At 37.5% G+C, this 16,783-nt stretch overlaps 1 protein-coding gene across 1 annotated transcript in view; it reads right to left on the bottom strand.

Moving 5' to 3' along the window:
- The window catches only part of DISP1 (dispatched RND transporter family member 1), a gene marked incomplete at its 3' end in the record, with an annotated part of 51,104 nt that overhangs the window by 18,960 nt on the left and 15,361 nt on the right, over nt 1-16,783 (bottom strand). Inside the window, exon 2 of the mRNA XM_082833773.1 lies at nt 775-804. Within this exon, the coding sequence (XP_082689899.1) occupies nt 775-804 (30 nt within the window). The remainder of the gene's footprint in view (nt 1-774; nt 805-16,783) is intronic.

The following is a 16,783-nucleotide window of genomic DNA, read 5'->3' as shown; positions in this document are numbered from 1 at the left end:
ATAATAATGTGAATGTACTTAATGCCACAGAATTGTATACTTTAAAATGGTAAATTTTATGCTATGTCTATTTTATTACAATTTTAAAAATATTTTTTAAATGTGAAAGGAGTTTCTAATTAAAATTTATGTAGTAATTTTACTCCAAAGAAAGGATGTCGCTCCTGAGATAGGCTTCAGGGTTATTAGCATCTGAGCTTCTTTAGCAAATGAATTTCAAAGATCACTAAGAATTTCTTAAATAATATTATATCTGGAACCACAATGTACACAATGTACAAGGACAGCTGATGAGACAATGCTTTTTTCAGAACCTCTTGTCCATTTAAAATTTTGCCTTTTTACTATAAAACTAAAATTAAAATTTTCCACATGAAAGAATACCTCCATCTTAACATGATAGCAAAATTTTTAGAAACACAGACAACCCAGCTGAAATAAACGGCCATGAATTTAAGTCATGGTAGTTGGCTGAACAGTTGTTCTCTTAATAAGTAGGACACTGAGAAGCCAATCCATTACAGGAAAGAATTCAAAATAATTATGCAAATATAAATGATTAAACCCAAATAGTATTTAAAGGCTAAATGTCAACCTTGGGATTAAAATCACTTTTGGAGGTATAGGATTCCTCAAGCAGCCAACTCAGAGGAAATTTAGTTTTCCTTCACAAAAATATGAACGAGGAAGGTGAAAACAGCAGCAAAATGTAAAGAAAATACTCAAAGGGGAAAAGCACATACTTATTTAATAAGAAAATCCAAACTACTTTACCTTTTTGGTAACTTGAAAGGTCTGGATGGGCTGGAAAAAAAGCAAAGAAAAAACAATCAGAAACAGGCATTGTAATATAAACACATGCTTTATATATGTATTTAACATTTTACTTGTTATCTCTCTTTACAAAAAAATCCTGGAAGGCTTAAAAAGGATTCTATTTGAGAGATTTTGGATTTAACAATGAATGTTGACCATCTTGTACACCAGTAGGTGGCATCTTTCCAGACTCTTATCACACCCTCTTCAGGGAATCATAGTCATACCATGTAACATTCCCCAAACCTACAGCTACAGACTCCCTCGTCTCTCTCACAACAAGAAGCCACAGACAGGTCTCCAATCCAGGCTGCTTCTAACTTATCAAGGATCCCCCAACATCTTTTTTTTTTTAAATAGGACATCAATACCTTCTTCAACTAGAAATATTGTATTCCTTCTTCAGCTACAAATCGCTACTCATGTTTCACCATTCTGGAATACAGTGGTTCTCACAGTGTGGGATGAAGATCCCTGGGAGTTCCTGAGAGCCTTCACAGAGTTTGTGAGGGTCTCCCTTTTCTAACCCCCATACCTGTTTAAAGCTGGGTTTTCTCCATAATTTTGTATATTTCAACCGAACAGCAGACTGCAGTATATTGCAGAAGCAGGTATGAGAATCCTGCTGCCTTCTCTGAAGCCACACATCAAAGAGACTTGCAAAAATGTGAAATGATACTAATCATCTCACTAAACTTTTTTTTTGTTTTGGAAATGATATTGTTTTTCATGAAAAATATTATTTATGTTAACACATAAAGGGCTTACTATTATTATTTCAAATAAGTTAAATTAGAAATTTTAAATTTGTTTCAATTTCAATATGGCACATATCAGATACAACCCACATAAACAAAATAGCTTTGGATCCTTAATAATTTTTGAAAGTGTAAAGGGGTCGTGAGATCAAAAAGTCTGATCACCATTACACTAATACTGAGAGTATACTTAAATATTTGCTGAATAAATGAATAAATTTCCTATCTGTGTACTCTCTCCTAACCTGAAATCTTCCACCAGGCTGTCCCATACTTTGAGGAAATAAAACAAAATGAAAAATCTATCTTCTAGTCTTTCTACTTCAAGTTATTACTCTTCCAGTAGTTAGAGCCCTAGTTTAGAATTTCTTTGAGATCTAAAGTTTCCTTTCATATTTTCCCTCTCCATTACATGTCTCACTAATATACATGTATTCATTCTCAAAAAAAATTATTTAACTCCTGTTATAGCCATGAATGAGAACAACAGGGTCCCAAACTTCATGGAACTTACATTCTAGAACGCACTTTGCATTAATCTGTTTACATGAAAGATGCATATGTTCTAAATTTCATGCTTTATGTACATGTCCTCGTTAATGAGTTTAAGCCCCTTAAAAATACTAAACTCAAGGAGATGGAACAACTCCAGAGGTTGCAAGCACTGGGAACAAAGTTAGAGAAGAGACACATTCCAATTTCATCCCCGTCCTATTTGTAGAGATGGGCCTCAGTTTGCCTTTGATCATTCAGGGTCGTAGGAGCAGAGCTGTAGAGAGAACTCATGTTTCTTGATTCCTAATTTGCTGTTCTCAGTCCTGTGTGTGTCGGTCTCTAATACCGGGGGGGAAATGACATAGGGATAATCATAAAATACTCATCTGTCATACAGGAAAGGAAGTATTATTTCTTTTGGGAGATGTGGAATTTAAAGTCAGAGTTTCCAGTAAGAAGAGCATAAGAGAACTTGTTGCTTTACGAGCAAGTATGAGACCGAATATTCACAGCATTACTAAAGAAATCCCCCTAAAGTGCATTCTTCTTATATATGTACAATAAAGAGAATTCACTTTTAAAAGCTAAAAATGGACATTAAATCATACCCAGCGACCACATCTTATTTGTGTTTACATCTCCATAACCTAGTAGAATGTATGGTCCTTTGTGGATGTCAGATCAGAGTTTGCTGATTAATGAATGAGCATCTTTTATTACTTTTCTCAGGTTCAACAGCTCTGAAGTCAGTAGTCAATGGATAGCAAGAAAATGAGGACATAAATATCAACATAGGAAAATTTAGTTTTATTTTCTATTTGTTTATCTCTCTTTCTATTCAACACACGCACACACACACACACACACACACACGCACTTTGTAACTTCAGCCCATTCCTATCTGCCAATCCTAAGCTCCTTTACCACTTTACTACATTTTCTAAGTTTTCGTTTGTGCCTCTGAATCCTATAATAGAGGCCCTCTTATTCCTCAGTGCTGCAGGAATCATTAATTTATAGCTAATCAGAAAGGTTAAAGTAAAAAATTCTAAAAAAAGTGCCATATACATTCCTTAAATATCTAATTGTAACTTAAATTTAAATGTATACTCAGCTGCCAATCTTGTCTTACTTATCATACTGCATTGTCTATGATTTCCAGTTTCGGAGGACTTCAGATACTTTTGAATAGCCTGAGTTCACTAATTACAATATATAATCTAAGTTTTGGTGATTTCCCCCCCAAATCTTTTACAGTTGTTTCTCTCATGCCTAATTCAATATCAATTTTGTGGATGTGGTCGAGCCAGGCCATCTGAGTGCAGAGGGAAAGACCACACCTACAACCCCAGGAGCTGGTGAAGCACTTGAAAACTTGCTCTACACAAATGGGCCTTTCAATAAAAATGTCTGCTACTGAAGAACTCATGAAGAGCACTCGTTTTGGGGGGTAAATCTACCAAGGGAAACACCCCACTATCTTCTCAAATATAATTATATATTGATTCTTTAAATATACGTTTTATTGAGATATAATTCACATACCATATAATTAATCCATTTAAACCGTACGAGTTAATGGGTTTTAGTACTTCCACAGAGTTGTGTGTCCATCACTACAACCACACACTGCTTTTTAAAGAACATGCTATCTGAACACCAACGATGAAGCTATTAATGAGCTTTGCGGGAACATTTATTTTTTACAGAGAGGGAGAGTAAGACACTGACCAAAGAAGCCAATCACTTAACTTGTACACAAAGTCTTAATTTTTCACTCCCAGTTTTCAAGTTACACATCCTCAAAACTATCTCTTGAATTTCCACAAGAAGTTAACAGATTTTGTTGTCTTTAGAACCAAGGTGATCCCCAGAGCCATAGCTCTGGGGTAAATCATACCAAGCAGTTGCAAAAAATATTTTATTATATACATTTTGCGTTGTAACAAATGTAAATATTCTTTTTCCTCCTACTCACCCCCATTAACTTTTTTTTTAACTGAGAAATTCATGGATCTATGACTAGTTTGCTCCCAAGAGACAGAAACAAGTACATATTCATCACATTCTTTCTGCTTGAGTAAAGACCTCATTTCATGTTAAATTGGAGACAATAAGTAGAAATTGTTGACATCAGTTGAAAAAGAAAAACTAAGGTTACCACAAAGATACCTCCTGGGAAAACATAAGTTCCCTTTGAAGTTTTTATACTAATGGACATGACAAACAGATGTTTGAAACACCAAAACCACAACTGCAGGTAAAACATGAAACCTGTTTGATTTATGGTTTACGGTGTTGCCATCTTTTTTTCTTTTTTTGCGGTACGCGGGCCTCTCACTGCTGTGGCCTCTCCCGTTGCAGAGCACAAGCTCCAGACACGCAGGATCAACGGCCATGGCCCACGGGCGCAGCCGCTCCGCGACATGTGGGATTTTCCCGGACCGGAGCACGAACCCGCATCTCCTGCATCGGCAAGCGGACGCTCAACCACTGCGCCACCAGGGAAGTCCATGATGTTACCATCTTGAATTCTGCCCTACAATCTCTTACCAGAACATACTTGTTTAAGGAGGCAAACAAGGGAATCCACCACATACTTTCATGATCAAAAATAGTCTTTCTCGGGCTTCCCTGGTGGCGCAGTGGTTGGGGGTCCGCCTGCCGATGCGGGGGGCACGCGCTCGTGCCCTGGTCCGGGAGAATCCTGCGTGCCGCGGGGCGGCTGGGCCCGTGGGCTGTGACTGCTGGGCCTGCGCGTCTGGAGCCTGTGCTCCGCGGCAGGAGAGGCCGCGGTGGTGAGAGGCCCGCGTGCCGCAAAAAAAAAAAAAAAAAAAAAATAGCCTTCCTCCATCTGTACCCTCTTTCCGGTTTGCTACTTTCAATAGCTATCTAATAAAATCTGCAGAATGATTTTTTCCCCCTAACTTCAGTCTTGTGTTGCTAAATAACAACTGGTAAAAACAAACGAGAGAAACCATGTTTTTCGAAGGTTCATTCACCTTTTAATACTGTCTGGTCAAAACTCATGCCAAAAAAAAAAAAAAAACAAATAAAAAATAATCATCTTAGTTGGGAACATCTGCTTGTTCTTTGGTTAGGGTTGTAGCCTTTTTTTCTGCTGAGAAAAAGCCCCAAGGCAGATGACATTTGCATGCCCCATGACACTCCCACAGGCTGTAGCGTAAATAAGCTTGCGTTGTGCAGAATCCCCAGATGACTAGCTGGAGTGTCTCTCTCCCACTCAAGAGAGCATTTCTGTATGCGAGTGGATGACACTGACATGATTGTAGGGCTAAGCTCAACTCTGCTTTCAAAAAAATAAATAAGGCACTTATAACTCAGTACTCATAATAAGTAATTAATTGCCCCTGGCACCTCACACTTGAGAACTGTAACAGCAGTTGAGAACCTTGGCTCCAGCTCCGATGACCAGTGAACTGTGGTATGTGCACATATATCGGTCAAGGGACCAACTAAAGACACTGTAAAGTTCTCAGAAGGAGGGAAGGTGCGGGGTGCAGAGTGGGGTAATCATGAAAATGGGGGTTGGGGGATGCACAGAGGCAAGGAAGATTTTTTTAAAAGGTAATTTGTATGTGAGGGAAAAAGTTAACAAGAAACAGAAAAAAATGTAGAAAAGCTACAAAGGGCCTGTTTTTTTGGTTTCCCTCAACTTTTCTCTCTCTTTTGATAATTTTTGGGAAGACAGAGGGAAATGGGACCACTAAAACATGAAAACATGCTACCCGTCTAGAGAACTCAATTGTTGACATAGCTGCAGAATTAATATCACGACTTAGAAAGGGGCAGTATCAAGTTTCACAAATTCCAAATAGCTCTTCCTAGCATTCAGGAAAATCAAAGCTACGAAGAAAAGAGCTTTGTATATTTCTGAACAACTAAAATGCTATGAAGGACATATATTTTCTACTTCATGGTAGTAACCAAATTGAAATAAGAAAGTGCTTAAAGTAGCACATTTTAGTCTCAATAGTCCCATACTTTAGTCCCATTGGATTGTGCCACATTGCCTTTTTGTAAAAGGGTATTCTGCAAGCAATATCTTTAGCTCATTGCTGGTATGTTAGGAAGAAAGTATCTGAAAATAAAGAATCCACACTTTGATGAGCATTCTTTAAAAGATTTCCAACAAAAACAAAACCAATCTTCATCACTAAGTATTTCCATGAATCATCACTGGCACACTTGGGGTCTACCGTGAAGATGAAACAGATACCCTGTAGACAAGCTAAGCTCGGTCTCTAATTTATCTTCATGCACCAGAGCTAAATGTTTATGGTCTGTGTCAAGTGATTTGAAGGATAACAATAACCACAACTACTTGCGTAATGCATGTCCTGAATGCTCAAGAGTTGTTGACTCAAAAGTACTGGTCATCTTGCTGTCTCAGACTGTTGTAACTGACCAGAGTCCCACTACTACACAAAATATAAAATAAACTAGGAGACCAAGGATAAGGTTGGGAGTGGAGGACTAATATTTAAAGAGCATGTAATAAATACCAATCTCTTTATAAATGTTAAAAAAGAAATTCAGCATAAATTAAATAAATATTTGAGCATGAGGAAATTGTCTTTAAGAAAGTACTGAACAAAGTAATCAAAAGATGTGAGTTAAAATAAACAACAAGGACCTACTGTATAGCACAGGGAACTATATTCAATGTCTTGTAATAACCTATTATGGAAAAGAATCTGAAAAAGAATATATATATATGAGAGAAAGAAGATGTGAGCTCAAGTCTGGACCCTGAAACTCATTAGCTGAATGATCCGAACAGGTCCTTTACTTTCGCAGGATTTGTGAGAAGTGGATAATACCTGAAAGTGAGCTGTATGAGTAACAGTTTTCTGTAAACTGTTGAGCATTATCCAAAGAAAAAAAGGTCTAACTCCCCCTCCTTCCCCTTCCCCTCATCCTCTGCTACCACCACCGCCACCATTACGAGTAGTTCATCTGGAAAGGGCATTTGAGCATCAGTTAAGCAGTAATGCAGAAGACTAATGAGGAATAAAGTGTAATGCCCTTCTATTCATAAGCACCGTGAACCTTTATGATTTACTTTACAAGATTCAAATGGCGCTTGCTACTAGCTGAGTATAACAAAAATAAATGGTATCACACCCGCAAGCCTAATTAGAACAAGAAATCATTAGAACTGTAAGAAACCCTAAAAGTCATCCCTCTAATCTTTGTTTTCACATTAACAAAGAAGAAAAAGGTCCAAGATCACAGAGCAAGTCAATGAAGAGCCAGGTCTGGAATGCAAATTTTCTGACTTGATCTGGTACTTTTTGGCCACAACCTGGAAGAGAGTACCCTGATGCAGATTATGGGAAACTGCTTGTGAACCAAAAATGAAAAGGAGGGCAGAACAGGAAGATCTTATTTAAGAGCAAATGGTACGTGTTCACGAAAGTGCACATGCAAGGATGTTCACTGAGGTGTGGTTTACAGTAAGGAAAAAAGTGAGAGCAACCTAAAGGTCCATCTTTAATGGAAGCTTAAATAAATGGTGGTACAGCCATACTATGGAACACTGTGCAGAATGAATACACAAACGTACACATACACATATACATACACATACTGATATGGAAAGAGCACCAAGACAAGGTGAGAAGTTTCAAAATAATTCATCCAGTATTTATGGGAAAAATGATATACAAAATATGTAAATGTATGCTAAAAATTCAGAAGGGAACATGGCAAATCAACAGTCTTGTTTACCATGAGAGAAGGAATCAAAAGTGAGTTTTACTTTGCATTTTTGAATTCTTCATGAGAATGTATTCATGAATTAGCTGTAAAGTTAAAAAGAAGTGAAAAAGAACTTTATAAAGGGAAATTATATATGCATTCATTTAGGTACATGTGATTGAAATATTTTCTTTGAAAATTTCTCTCACTGATACAGAATTTGGGGAGAATGGAAGCCTCCCAGGTAACTATATACTAGAAGAAAATAGGTAACACTACCTATTATGACCTAAATTTATGACACAGATCATAAATTTTCAAAGAACTTAAAACAGGGCTTCCCTGGTGGTGCAGTGGTTGAGAGTCCGCCTGTCGATGCAGGGGACACGGGTTCGTGCCCTGGTCCGGGAAGATCCCACATGCCGTGGAGCGGCTGGGCCCGTGGGCCAGGGCCGCTGAGCCTGCGTGTCCGGAGCCTGTGCTCCACAACGGAAGAGGCCACAACAGTGAGAGGCCCACGTACCGCAACAAAACAAAACAAAACAAAACAAAAACAAAGAACTTAAAACAAAATACATTTAATACAAAATCTATAGTTAATTTTGTTCAATTCAAATATTTACTGCATAGTTCAAATGACGCCAAGTAATTTGATCTTCATTGGAATCACCTGGTTAGCTTAAATAAAGAAAGAGATTTCCAGGGTCCTTCCCAGGGATCTTGTTCAGTAGGTTCTGGAATAGAGCTTACACAGTCAGAGCTTGAACCACTGCTTTGGACAATTTGCCAGGAAAATGTGACTTCCAGACAAGAAATAATTATTAGAGAATAATACAAGAAAATAATTGGAACTTAAAGGTATAGTACAAAATATTAAGTGAATGGGGAACAGGGAGATAATATTGGAACAGAGTACTCCAAAGAGTAGCCCCTGAACTTGACGTAAGTAGAATTTGAACTAGGTCTTGAAGGACAGATAGATTTCAGGCAGATAAACAGGAAGCAGAGGGAACGGAAACAAACATTGTGCCAAGACCTATGTCAGACACCTTCCCGTAGCAGCGTGAGCAATGTCAGTAGGACGTAGGAGGGAATAGTGCGGAGGGCAGCTTATTGGAGTAGGCAGGAAGCAAGCGATAGAAATAGGAAGCTGCTAAAGTTTCTTGAGCGAGAATGGATGCAATGAAAACACTATTTTAGGATGAATGATCTGGTGGCAAGGTGCAGGAAACACTAAAGATCAGGTTGGGAGCTAGTGTAGAGTTCTAGGTGTACAGTACTGAGAGGAAAAGAAATGGCAAAGACTTTAAACTTCCTTTAATGATTCAGAGGACCTCTGAGAACCTTATACATACATATGTGAATCAAAATATGAGTATCTATTGTCATAAATATAGTATTATATAATAATATATAGTATTCTTAATTGTATAATCAATATGTTATTAATTATATAATTATTACATAATATTATATAATTATAAAATATATTAATACAATTAATATACTATATATAATTATATAATCAATAATATTAAAATAAATTTATATATTACAAGAAAAATTCTGGTGAAATTTTGGATAAACCAAGGTTTATATATTCTATGTATAACACACTTCCATACTCTCGGTTGTTTAATATTTATATATAATGATGTACTTTAAGTTCGATTAGAAATGCCTAAAACTACATTTAACTTATCTCTATATAATGAATTAAAAATAGTTGCGGTGCTTACTGAAATGAAGCTAGTGATACTTTGAATTACAACACAAAGGGGTTGTCCAGAGGTTAATCTGGAAGTTGAAGGCATAGTTTTACAAGTATATTTTGGGGGTTTACATTAAGCCTGATTCAACAAATATATTTTATTACTTTCATTAAAATAAGAAAGATACACAAAAATTTCTCCACTTTCAAAATTTTATGGATCTTATCTGTAAAAAAGTAAAAATGTTTTGTATTCTCATTACAAAGTATACAAATTATACAACTGAGAGTTCGTATGTTAATTAAAACCTCGGTAAAAGGGCTTCCCTGGTGGCGCAGTGGTTGAGAATCCACCTGCCAATGCAGGGGTCACGGGCTCAAGCCCTGGTCCGGGAAGATCCCACATGCTGCGGCACAACTAAGCCTGTGCACCACAACTACTGAGCCTGCGCTCTCCAGCCTGCACGCCACAACTACTAAGCCCACGTGCCACAACTACTGAAGCCTGCGCGCCTAGAGCCCGTGCTCCGCAACAAGAGAAGCTACCGCGGTGAGAAGCCCGCGCACCTCAACGAAGAGTAGCCCCCGCTCGCCACAACTAGAGAAAGCCCACGCGCAGCAATGAAGACCCCACACAACCAAAAATAAATAAATAAATAAATTTATAAAAATAAAAACACCTTAGTGAAGGTCTATTTGCATTCCTGAAAATAAGTTATCTATTTTATTAATAGGACAAGGCTTTCATCAATTAGACTAGAGATCAAAATTATAAACATAATCATAATTCACAGACCTGCCAATTATTTTCTCCAACATTGCTGGTCTTCAATTTTTAGTATAACATGTCTGCATTTTGTTCAATGTAAGAACTATTATTTGAGCTCCATGTTACAAGATTATTAATCTTTTTAAAATTCATTTCCCACATATTTTGGCCCCCACCAAGTTATTCAGTATCATACAAGTTTGAGTTTGGAAGGTTAAAAGTCACACCTGCTACCAAAAAGCTTTGGGGGGGGGGGGGGGGAAGTTAAAAAAATAATAAAAATCCACTGTATCAAAATGAATTCCAACAGTGTAACCAATATCTTGCAGCTGTTGTGATATCTTCATTTTACTGGCCATGAGGATAGATTATTCCCTCAACTTCTATAGAAATTCTTTAGTTATGCTTTTAAGAACAACAACATATAGTGAAATTGATTTTTCTTCCTTAACTAAAGTTTCTCATATTTATCCTTTAACTAAAAAGTTAAATTTATATAACTCAATGGTCAGAAGCTTTAATAAAAAAGATCAAAGCAAAACTCTAATACAGTTTTTATAAAAATAATACTGACAGAAAAGGGTTTTCTTCTCAAAGTCTGAGGTTAAAAAAAAAAATCAACTATGCTTAAAAGAATTAGACTGAGAACAAACAAGAATTTTCTGAAGAAGAATGAGGAAAACCCCAACATGGTGGGACCATGTGTTCTCAAGCTGTGGTGAGGTCCTCGTTACATTCTGGTGCTAGGACAACTAGGCTAAAACTTTAAGTTCACTGCATTCAATTCATAACGGCATAGATTCTGTCTGCAATCCCAAAACCTATCATACCAAACACCATGAAACTAAGCTGAGGAACTTATTCTAAGAATAATGTATTAAAAAGACCACAATGAGAAGTAAAAAGACTTGCTATTAACTGGGGATTAATCTTGGGTTTTAACCACTCTGGCTTCAATTTTCTCATCTGTAATATAAAGAGAGTTGAATTAAATTACTTCTAAGGTCCTTTCCTGCTGTGAAATTCTACTGTATTCTCGTGTGGAATTTCAGAGAGTTCAAGTCATCACATAAGTATTTCAACACTCTGCCATGGCAAAAGCTGGGAAGCCAGGTCCCCCTCATCAAAATTCCATGTTGAAATACTTCATATGAATAATCAATAAACCCTTCCCCCCCATAAGGTAGGTAAGAACTAGTGTTTTAAAATGCTTTGAAAGAGAATGCTGGCCCCTTATAGGAATAGCTAGAGAGACTGGCTTTCTAAATGGCTAGATAAGTGGTTTATGAAAAAAAAGGGCTAAGTAGGAAGATGGGGCAGAGTTCCCCAGGCTAATGTTAGGTAAATATGAAGATGGATGAACTGTGATGTAGTAACACATTTTTGGTAGTATGTATCAAAGGAGGAAAAAACGCTGTAGGAAATCATGCCAAGTTATCAAACACGCTGGTGGGATAAGAAGTGGTGAGGAATCATCTAGTTCACCAACCTAGTGAGTTTTACCAGAAGAGAAAACATGAAGGAGTGCTCAAGTTAAAAGGGTTATTCTGAGGAGATGTATTTTCTGTTTTGATGTTAGTTTGGTTTTCTGATTATAAAACTAACATACAGTTTTCTTAAAGCCTGAAAAATGCAGAAAATTATGAAGAAAAAAATCAGCCATACTCTTACTATACCGATCTAACCTCTGTAATTCTTTTTTTTTTTGATCTACTTCCTTTCAGTATTTTTTCCTTTGTGCCTAAATATACGCCATAACTATGTACACAATTAGGACCATACTGGATGCATAAAGTGTTACCACTTCTGATTATGAGTTTTTCCCATGCAATTAAAAGCTTCTGAAAACATGATTTTTAGTAGCTGTATTAATCTTCCATTATATTTCCCAAATTTATTTAATATATATACATGATTGTAATCACATTAATATATTACTTTATGTCTCTTTTGCTTATATATATATATATCTATCTTTCCTCTTTACTTATAAGAGTATTAAAGCTCTGAAACATCAAAATTTTCCTAGTTTGTGATATGTTTTTTAACATGATTTTTTGACATGCATTTTAAAATTTTCAATAGCTGGAATTTTCCTTTGTAATTTGATGACTACTTTTATAGTTAAAGAGATATCCTTGATCCAGATGTCAGTTTTTCCCAATTCCACTTACTAATAATCTAGGCCAGTAATAATCTATTACTTTGTGATGCTTCGATTATTATTTTCCGTAAGGCCTCACTTTAAGGGGAAAAGTAGAGTCCAAAAATTCATTTTTATAAAATATATGGCATTTGATATTGTGAGAATAACGAGCTGATCGTGATGCACCTGTTCAGCTAAGAGGCTGAATTTCCATGGTCTGGCTGAACCATCCAAATCCGTCCTACTACACAGTTTGGCGCCATCTAGTAACAGTTGTTCACTTGGGTTTAATTATCAATGGGGACAAATGTGGATTTAGAGGTTGACTGCTCCTTCCAGGACTACAATAGTGGTAACAGAAATCTCTCAGTTAGTCGGTGCCTATTTTGTTAGCCAGATTTGGGGAAACTGGGCTGAGAGAGTAACGGAAATATGGAGATCCACTTTCTGCCTCCCTACTTCCTGAAAGAGGGCAGCCTATGATCAGAAGATAAGGTAAGTCTGGCCCTGTTTGAGAATGGGGGTTAGATGGAAGTCGGGAGCCCACTGAGTTTTTAAGGAGTTTTACTTTATTAAAGTTTTAAACTTGCTAGGGTCTGTTTCACCTATCCTAGTGGATCCATTGATCCAATTCTTTTCACAGAATCACACTGTTTTAGTTACTCTGGAGTCAAGATAGCCAAGTCCCAGGATGGAATATATTTAGGAAATCCTAATTCCCTTTAAAGAACTAACAGGTTTACAGTATTATTCTTGCATTTGTAACTTGAAAACAATTTCAGGTTTACAGTACTATTCTTGCATTTGTAACTTGAAAACAATTTCAGTTAGTGAAAGATCAAAAGAGGTTATTAAATGGGCCCCCAACCAAATACAAGAACCTTAACTCTCCAATGACATGCACATGGTAAATTACAGTCTAGAACGAAGATTGTAAAGGAAATTTCAAAAGTTTTTCAGCTCATTCAGAACAACTTCATAACAAGACAACTAACTGCATGAACCTCAAGGGCAGTATTACAGCAAGTTTCCCATATACTTTCCTTGTGAACAGATATTTCTTACAAAGTAAACTCACATTCAATTTTAAGTCAACTGAGTGCAGTAAGTTTTCCCAGAACCTAACTTATGTCAAAGGTTGAAGTATTTTGGAGGAAAAGGCTTACATATGTAGAATCCAAGGGCTCTCTCTTGTCATAAATGTTAAAAACACCCTTTCTTTTCCTTCTTCCTGGCCCTACAAATGGCTCTTCCATATGGAAAACTTAAATCTTTTTATAATCTTGGCTTACCTCTATCACAAAATCTTTGGCAGAAGGATGGGAAAGATGCGTTACTACCTTCCCTAAGGAAGGCTGCCTAAGGACAGCCCTTTATTTCTCAGCATTATTAAATCATTCATTTTGTCATCTCTTCTCCGCCCTAGAAATTCCAGTTCACTAAGCACTTTTGAGCAATAAAAATACAATTTCTACTCTCAAGTACCAAAATAGGAAGATGAGAGGCTAACAGAAGATGCAAGTGGGAAAGCAAATAAGGCAAGATATGTGCGAGAATGTGATTATGTCACCGAATACTCTACTTTTCAGATTCCGAAATAAAAATGCAGCTCATATATGCAAAATAGATAACCAACAAGGACCTACTGTATGGCACAAGTAACTCTGCTCAATATTCTGTACTAACTTAAATAGGAAAAGAATTTTAAAAAAATAGATACATGTATATGTATAACTCAATCACTTTGCTGTACACCTGAAACTAATACAACATTGTTAATTAATTTCACTCCAATATAAAATAAAAATTTAAAAATAAAATAAAAGCTCAAAAGATGTAACTTAGGGGCTTCCCTGGTGGCACAGTGGTTAAGAATCTGACTGCCAATTCAGGGGACATGGGTTCGAGCCCTGGTCCGGGAAGATCCCACATGCCGAGGAGCAACTAAGCCTGTGCGCCACAACTACTGAGCCTGTGCTCTAGAGCCCGTGAGCCACAACTACTGAGCCCGCGTGCCACAACTACTGAAGCCCGCGCGCCTAGAGCCCGTGCTCCGCAACAAGAGAAGCCACTGCAATGAGAAGCCCACGCACCACAATGAAGAGTAGCCCCTGCTCGCCGCAACTAGAGAAAGCCCGTGCGCAGCAACGAAGGCCTGATGCAGCCCAAAATAAATAAATAAATAAATTTATTTAAAAAAATGTAGCTTAAGTTTGCTATCTTCAAATCAAGGAAAAAAAATATATACATATTTAAACAGCAAGGTGGTAGCTCAGAGTGGAACTTGGTTTACTAAGAAATTCTCCTGGGAGGAGGTGAGTATGCCAGCCCTTAAGCCTTCCTCTTGCCTCCAGTCTCCCTCCCACTGTACAATCAGGAGTATAAAAATTAGGAGAACATTATCCCTGCCTTCCAAGTGTATACAGACTGGCCAAGAAGGTGAAAGGATATTTTAGAATTAAAGGGGAGAGATCCTTAAATCCCTTATGTCATTCTTTCAAACCATTCCTATTTCACCAACTCTTCAATAAGAGGAACAAAGTTTAAGTGTTCAGCTTGATGGGTTTTACATCCATGTAACCACCACTCAGATCAAGATATAGAACATTTCCCAGAAGCCCCAAAGGCTCACACGTGCCCCTTCTAATCAATAAACATAATCAGAAGTAACCAATATTCAGGCTTCTATCACCATAGATTAGTTTTGCCTAAAGGATCACCCTTTTTAAGACAGCCAAAGATAAAAGTTTAAGTACCTTAGATAGCTAAAATTCAGGTTAGCTGAAGTTTAGGGACATAGATAAACAGGAAGTCCCCCAGTAACATTTTAAATTGGTAACTCCTAGTGAGTCTTAATTGATCTTTTCTCTTGAAGTTTTAGAAATACCTGTCCAAATGACTTATAAGGTAGAGATCTTAGATTACCTATAAAAGGCCTTTGATGAGCAACAGAACTTTGTTGATCTACAGTAAAACTAGTCCTGGTATTGTTGTCTGTCATTATGTTATTTTTGAACAGATTATGTTTTAAAATCCATATTGTTCTGCTTCCTTAAATTTTAGTTTCTTCCAAAGTTCAAGGTCTTTCCTGGGTCAACAATATCTAGTTACAGTACGTGGCTATGCTTACTTAGGGTACAAGTGCTTCAGTTGAAGGATTACAAAGTGCTCTTCCTCTGATACTTTGTTTGGCAGGATATTTAAATAAAGATGTCCTACAGCCTATTGTGAATTATAGGGATTCCATCACCATGAGAACTACAGACAGGAAATGGGGATCTGAAACTTTTAACAGTTGAGAAGGGGTAAGAAATAAACAATAAGCAAGATATTATGGAAATGACAGTCATGTGAAGGGCGGAAAAGGAGACTCCATCAACGGTGAGAGAGGGCAGAAACGGTCACAGCACATAGGATAAGAAGGAAAGGCATAGGGTGATGAAAAGCATAGAGTCATGAAATGCAAAAAAGAAGACAGTTTATGAAGGGATGGTAAATGGGGATTACATGCTCTCAAACTAAGGAGAACAAATGAGATGAGCTTCTCAAAGAGGTCACTGACCCCAGTATCGCCAGGAAAGGAGTGATGCTAAAAGTCAGACTGCAAGTCATTAAAAAGGAAAGAGGTCATACAAAGTAAAAGCATTAAGTGTACTGATATATTAAAAATAATAATAGTCAACATTTAAGAATTTCACTATGTGCCAAACACTGTCCTAAACACTTGACAATATATTAAACTTTTTTTTTTTTTTTTTTTTTTGCGGTACGCGGGCCTCTCACTGCTGCGGCCTCTCCCGTTGCGGAGCACAGGCTCCGCACGCGCAGGCTCAGTGGCCATGGCTCACGGGCCCAGACGCTCCGTGGCAGGTGGGATCTTCCCGGACCGGGGCACAAACCCGCGTCGCCCGCATCGGCAGGCGGACTCTCAACCACTGCGCCACCAGGGAAGCCCTAAACTATTTTTTAATTCTTAAAACAATCCTATGCAGTAGGTATAGATTTTATGGACAAGGAACTGAAGCACAGAGAGGTTAAATAAGTTGCCCAAGCTCACACAGTTAGTGTTAGAGGCAGGAGTCAAACCCAGGCAATCTACTGCAGAGCCCACCCTCTTAACCTCTATGCTACACTCCACCAAAGTTTCAGTTGTTTTCATAGTATAGTAGGAGGTGATGCTGCCCATGGTTCAGGGGTTGAGAGAGTAAACTGTGCTTTGAGTAAACTAGAGACAGAGGCTTACGTGGAAAAAGCTGCTGGAGGAAGTACATTTAGGAGTTAGCAGTGAGGACTGAGCTATGCCGGGCTGCATGAAGTCATAATAAGAAAGGTCTACAGTTTCCGTCTTCTTACAGCGAGCACTG

Source organism: Leucopleurus acutus (assembly GCF_964270905.1).
Source record: "Leucopleurus acutus genome assembly, chromosome: 2".
In the NCBI taxonomy this organism is placed as follows: domain Eukaryota; kingdom Metazoa; phylum Chordata; class Mammalia; order Artiodactyla; family Delphinidae; genus Leucopleurus; species Leucopleurus acutus.
Note: the sequence above shows the minus strand (reverse complement) of the source record. Positions and strands in the feature narration are given on the sequence as shown.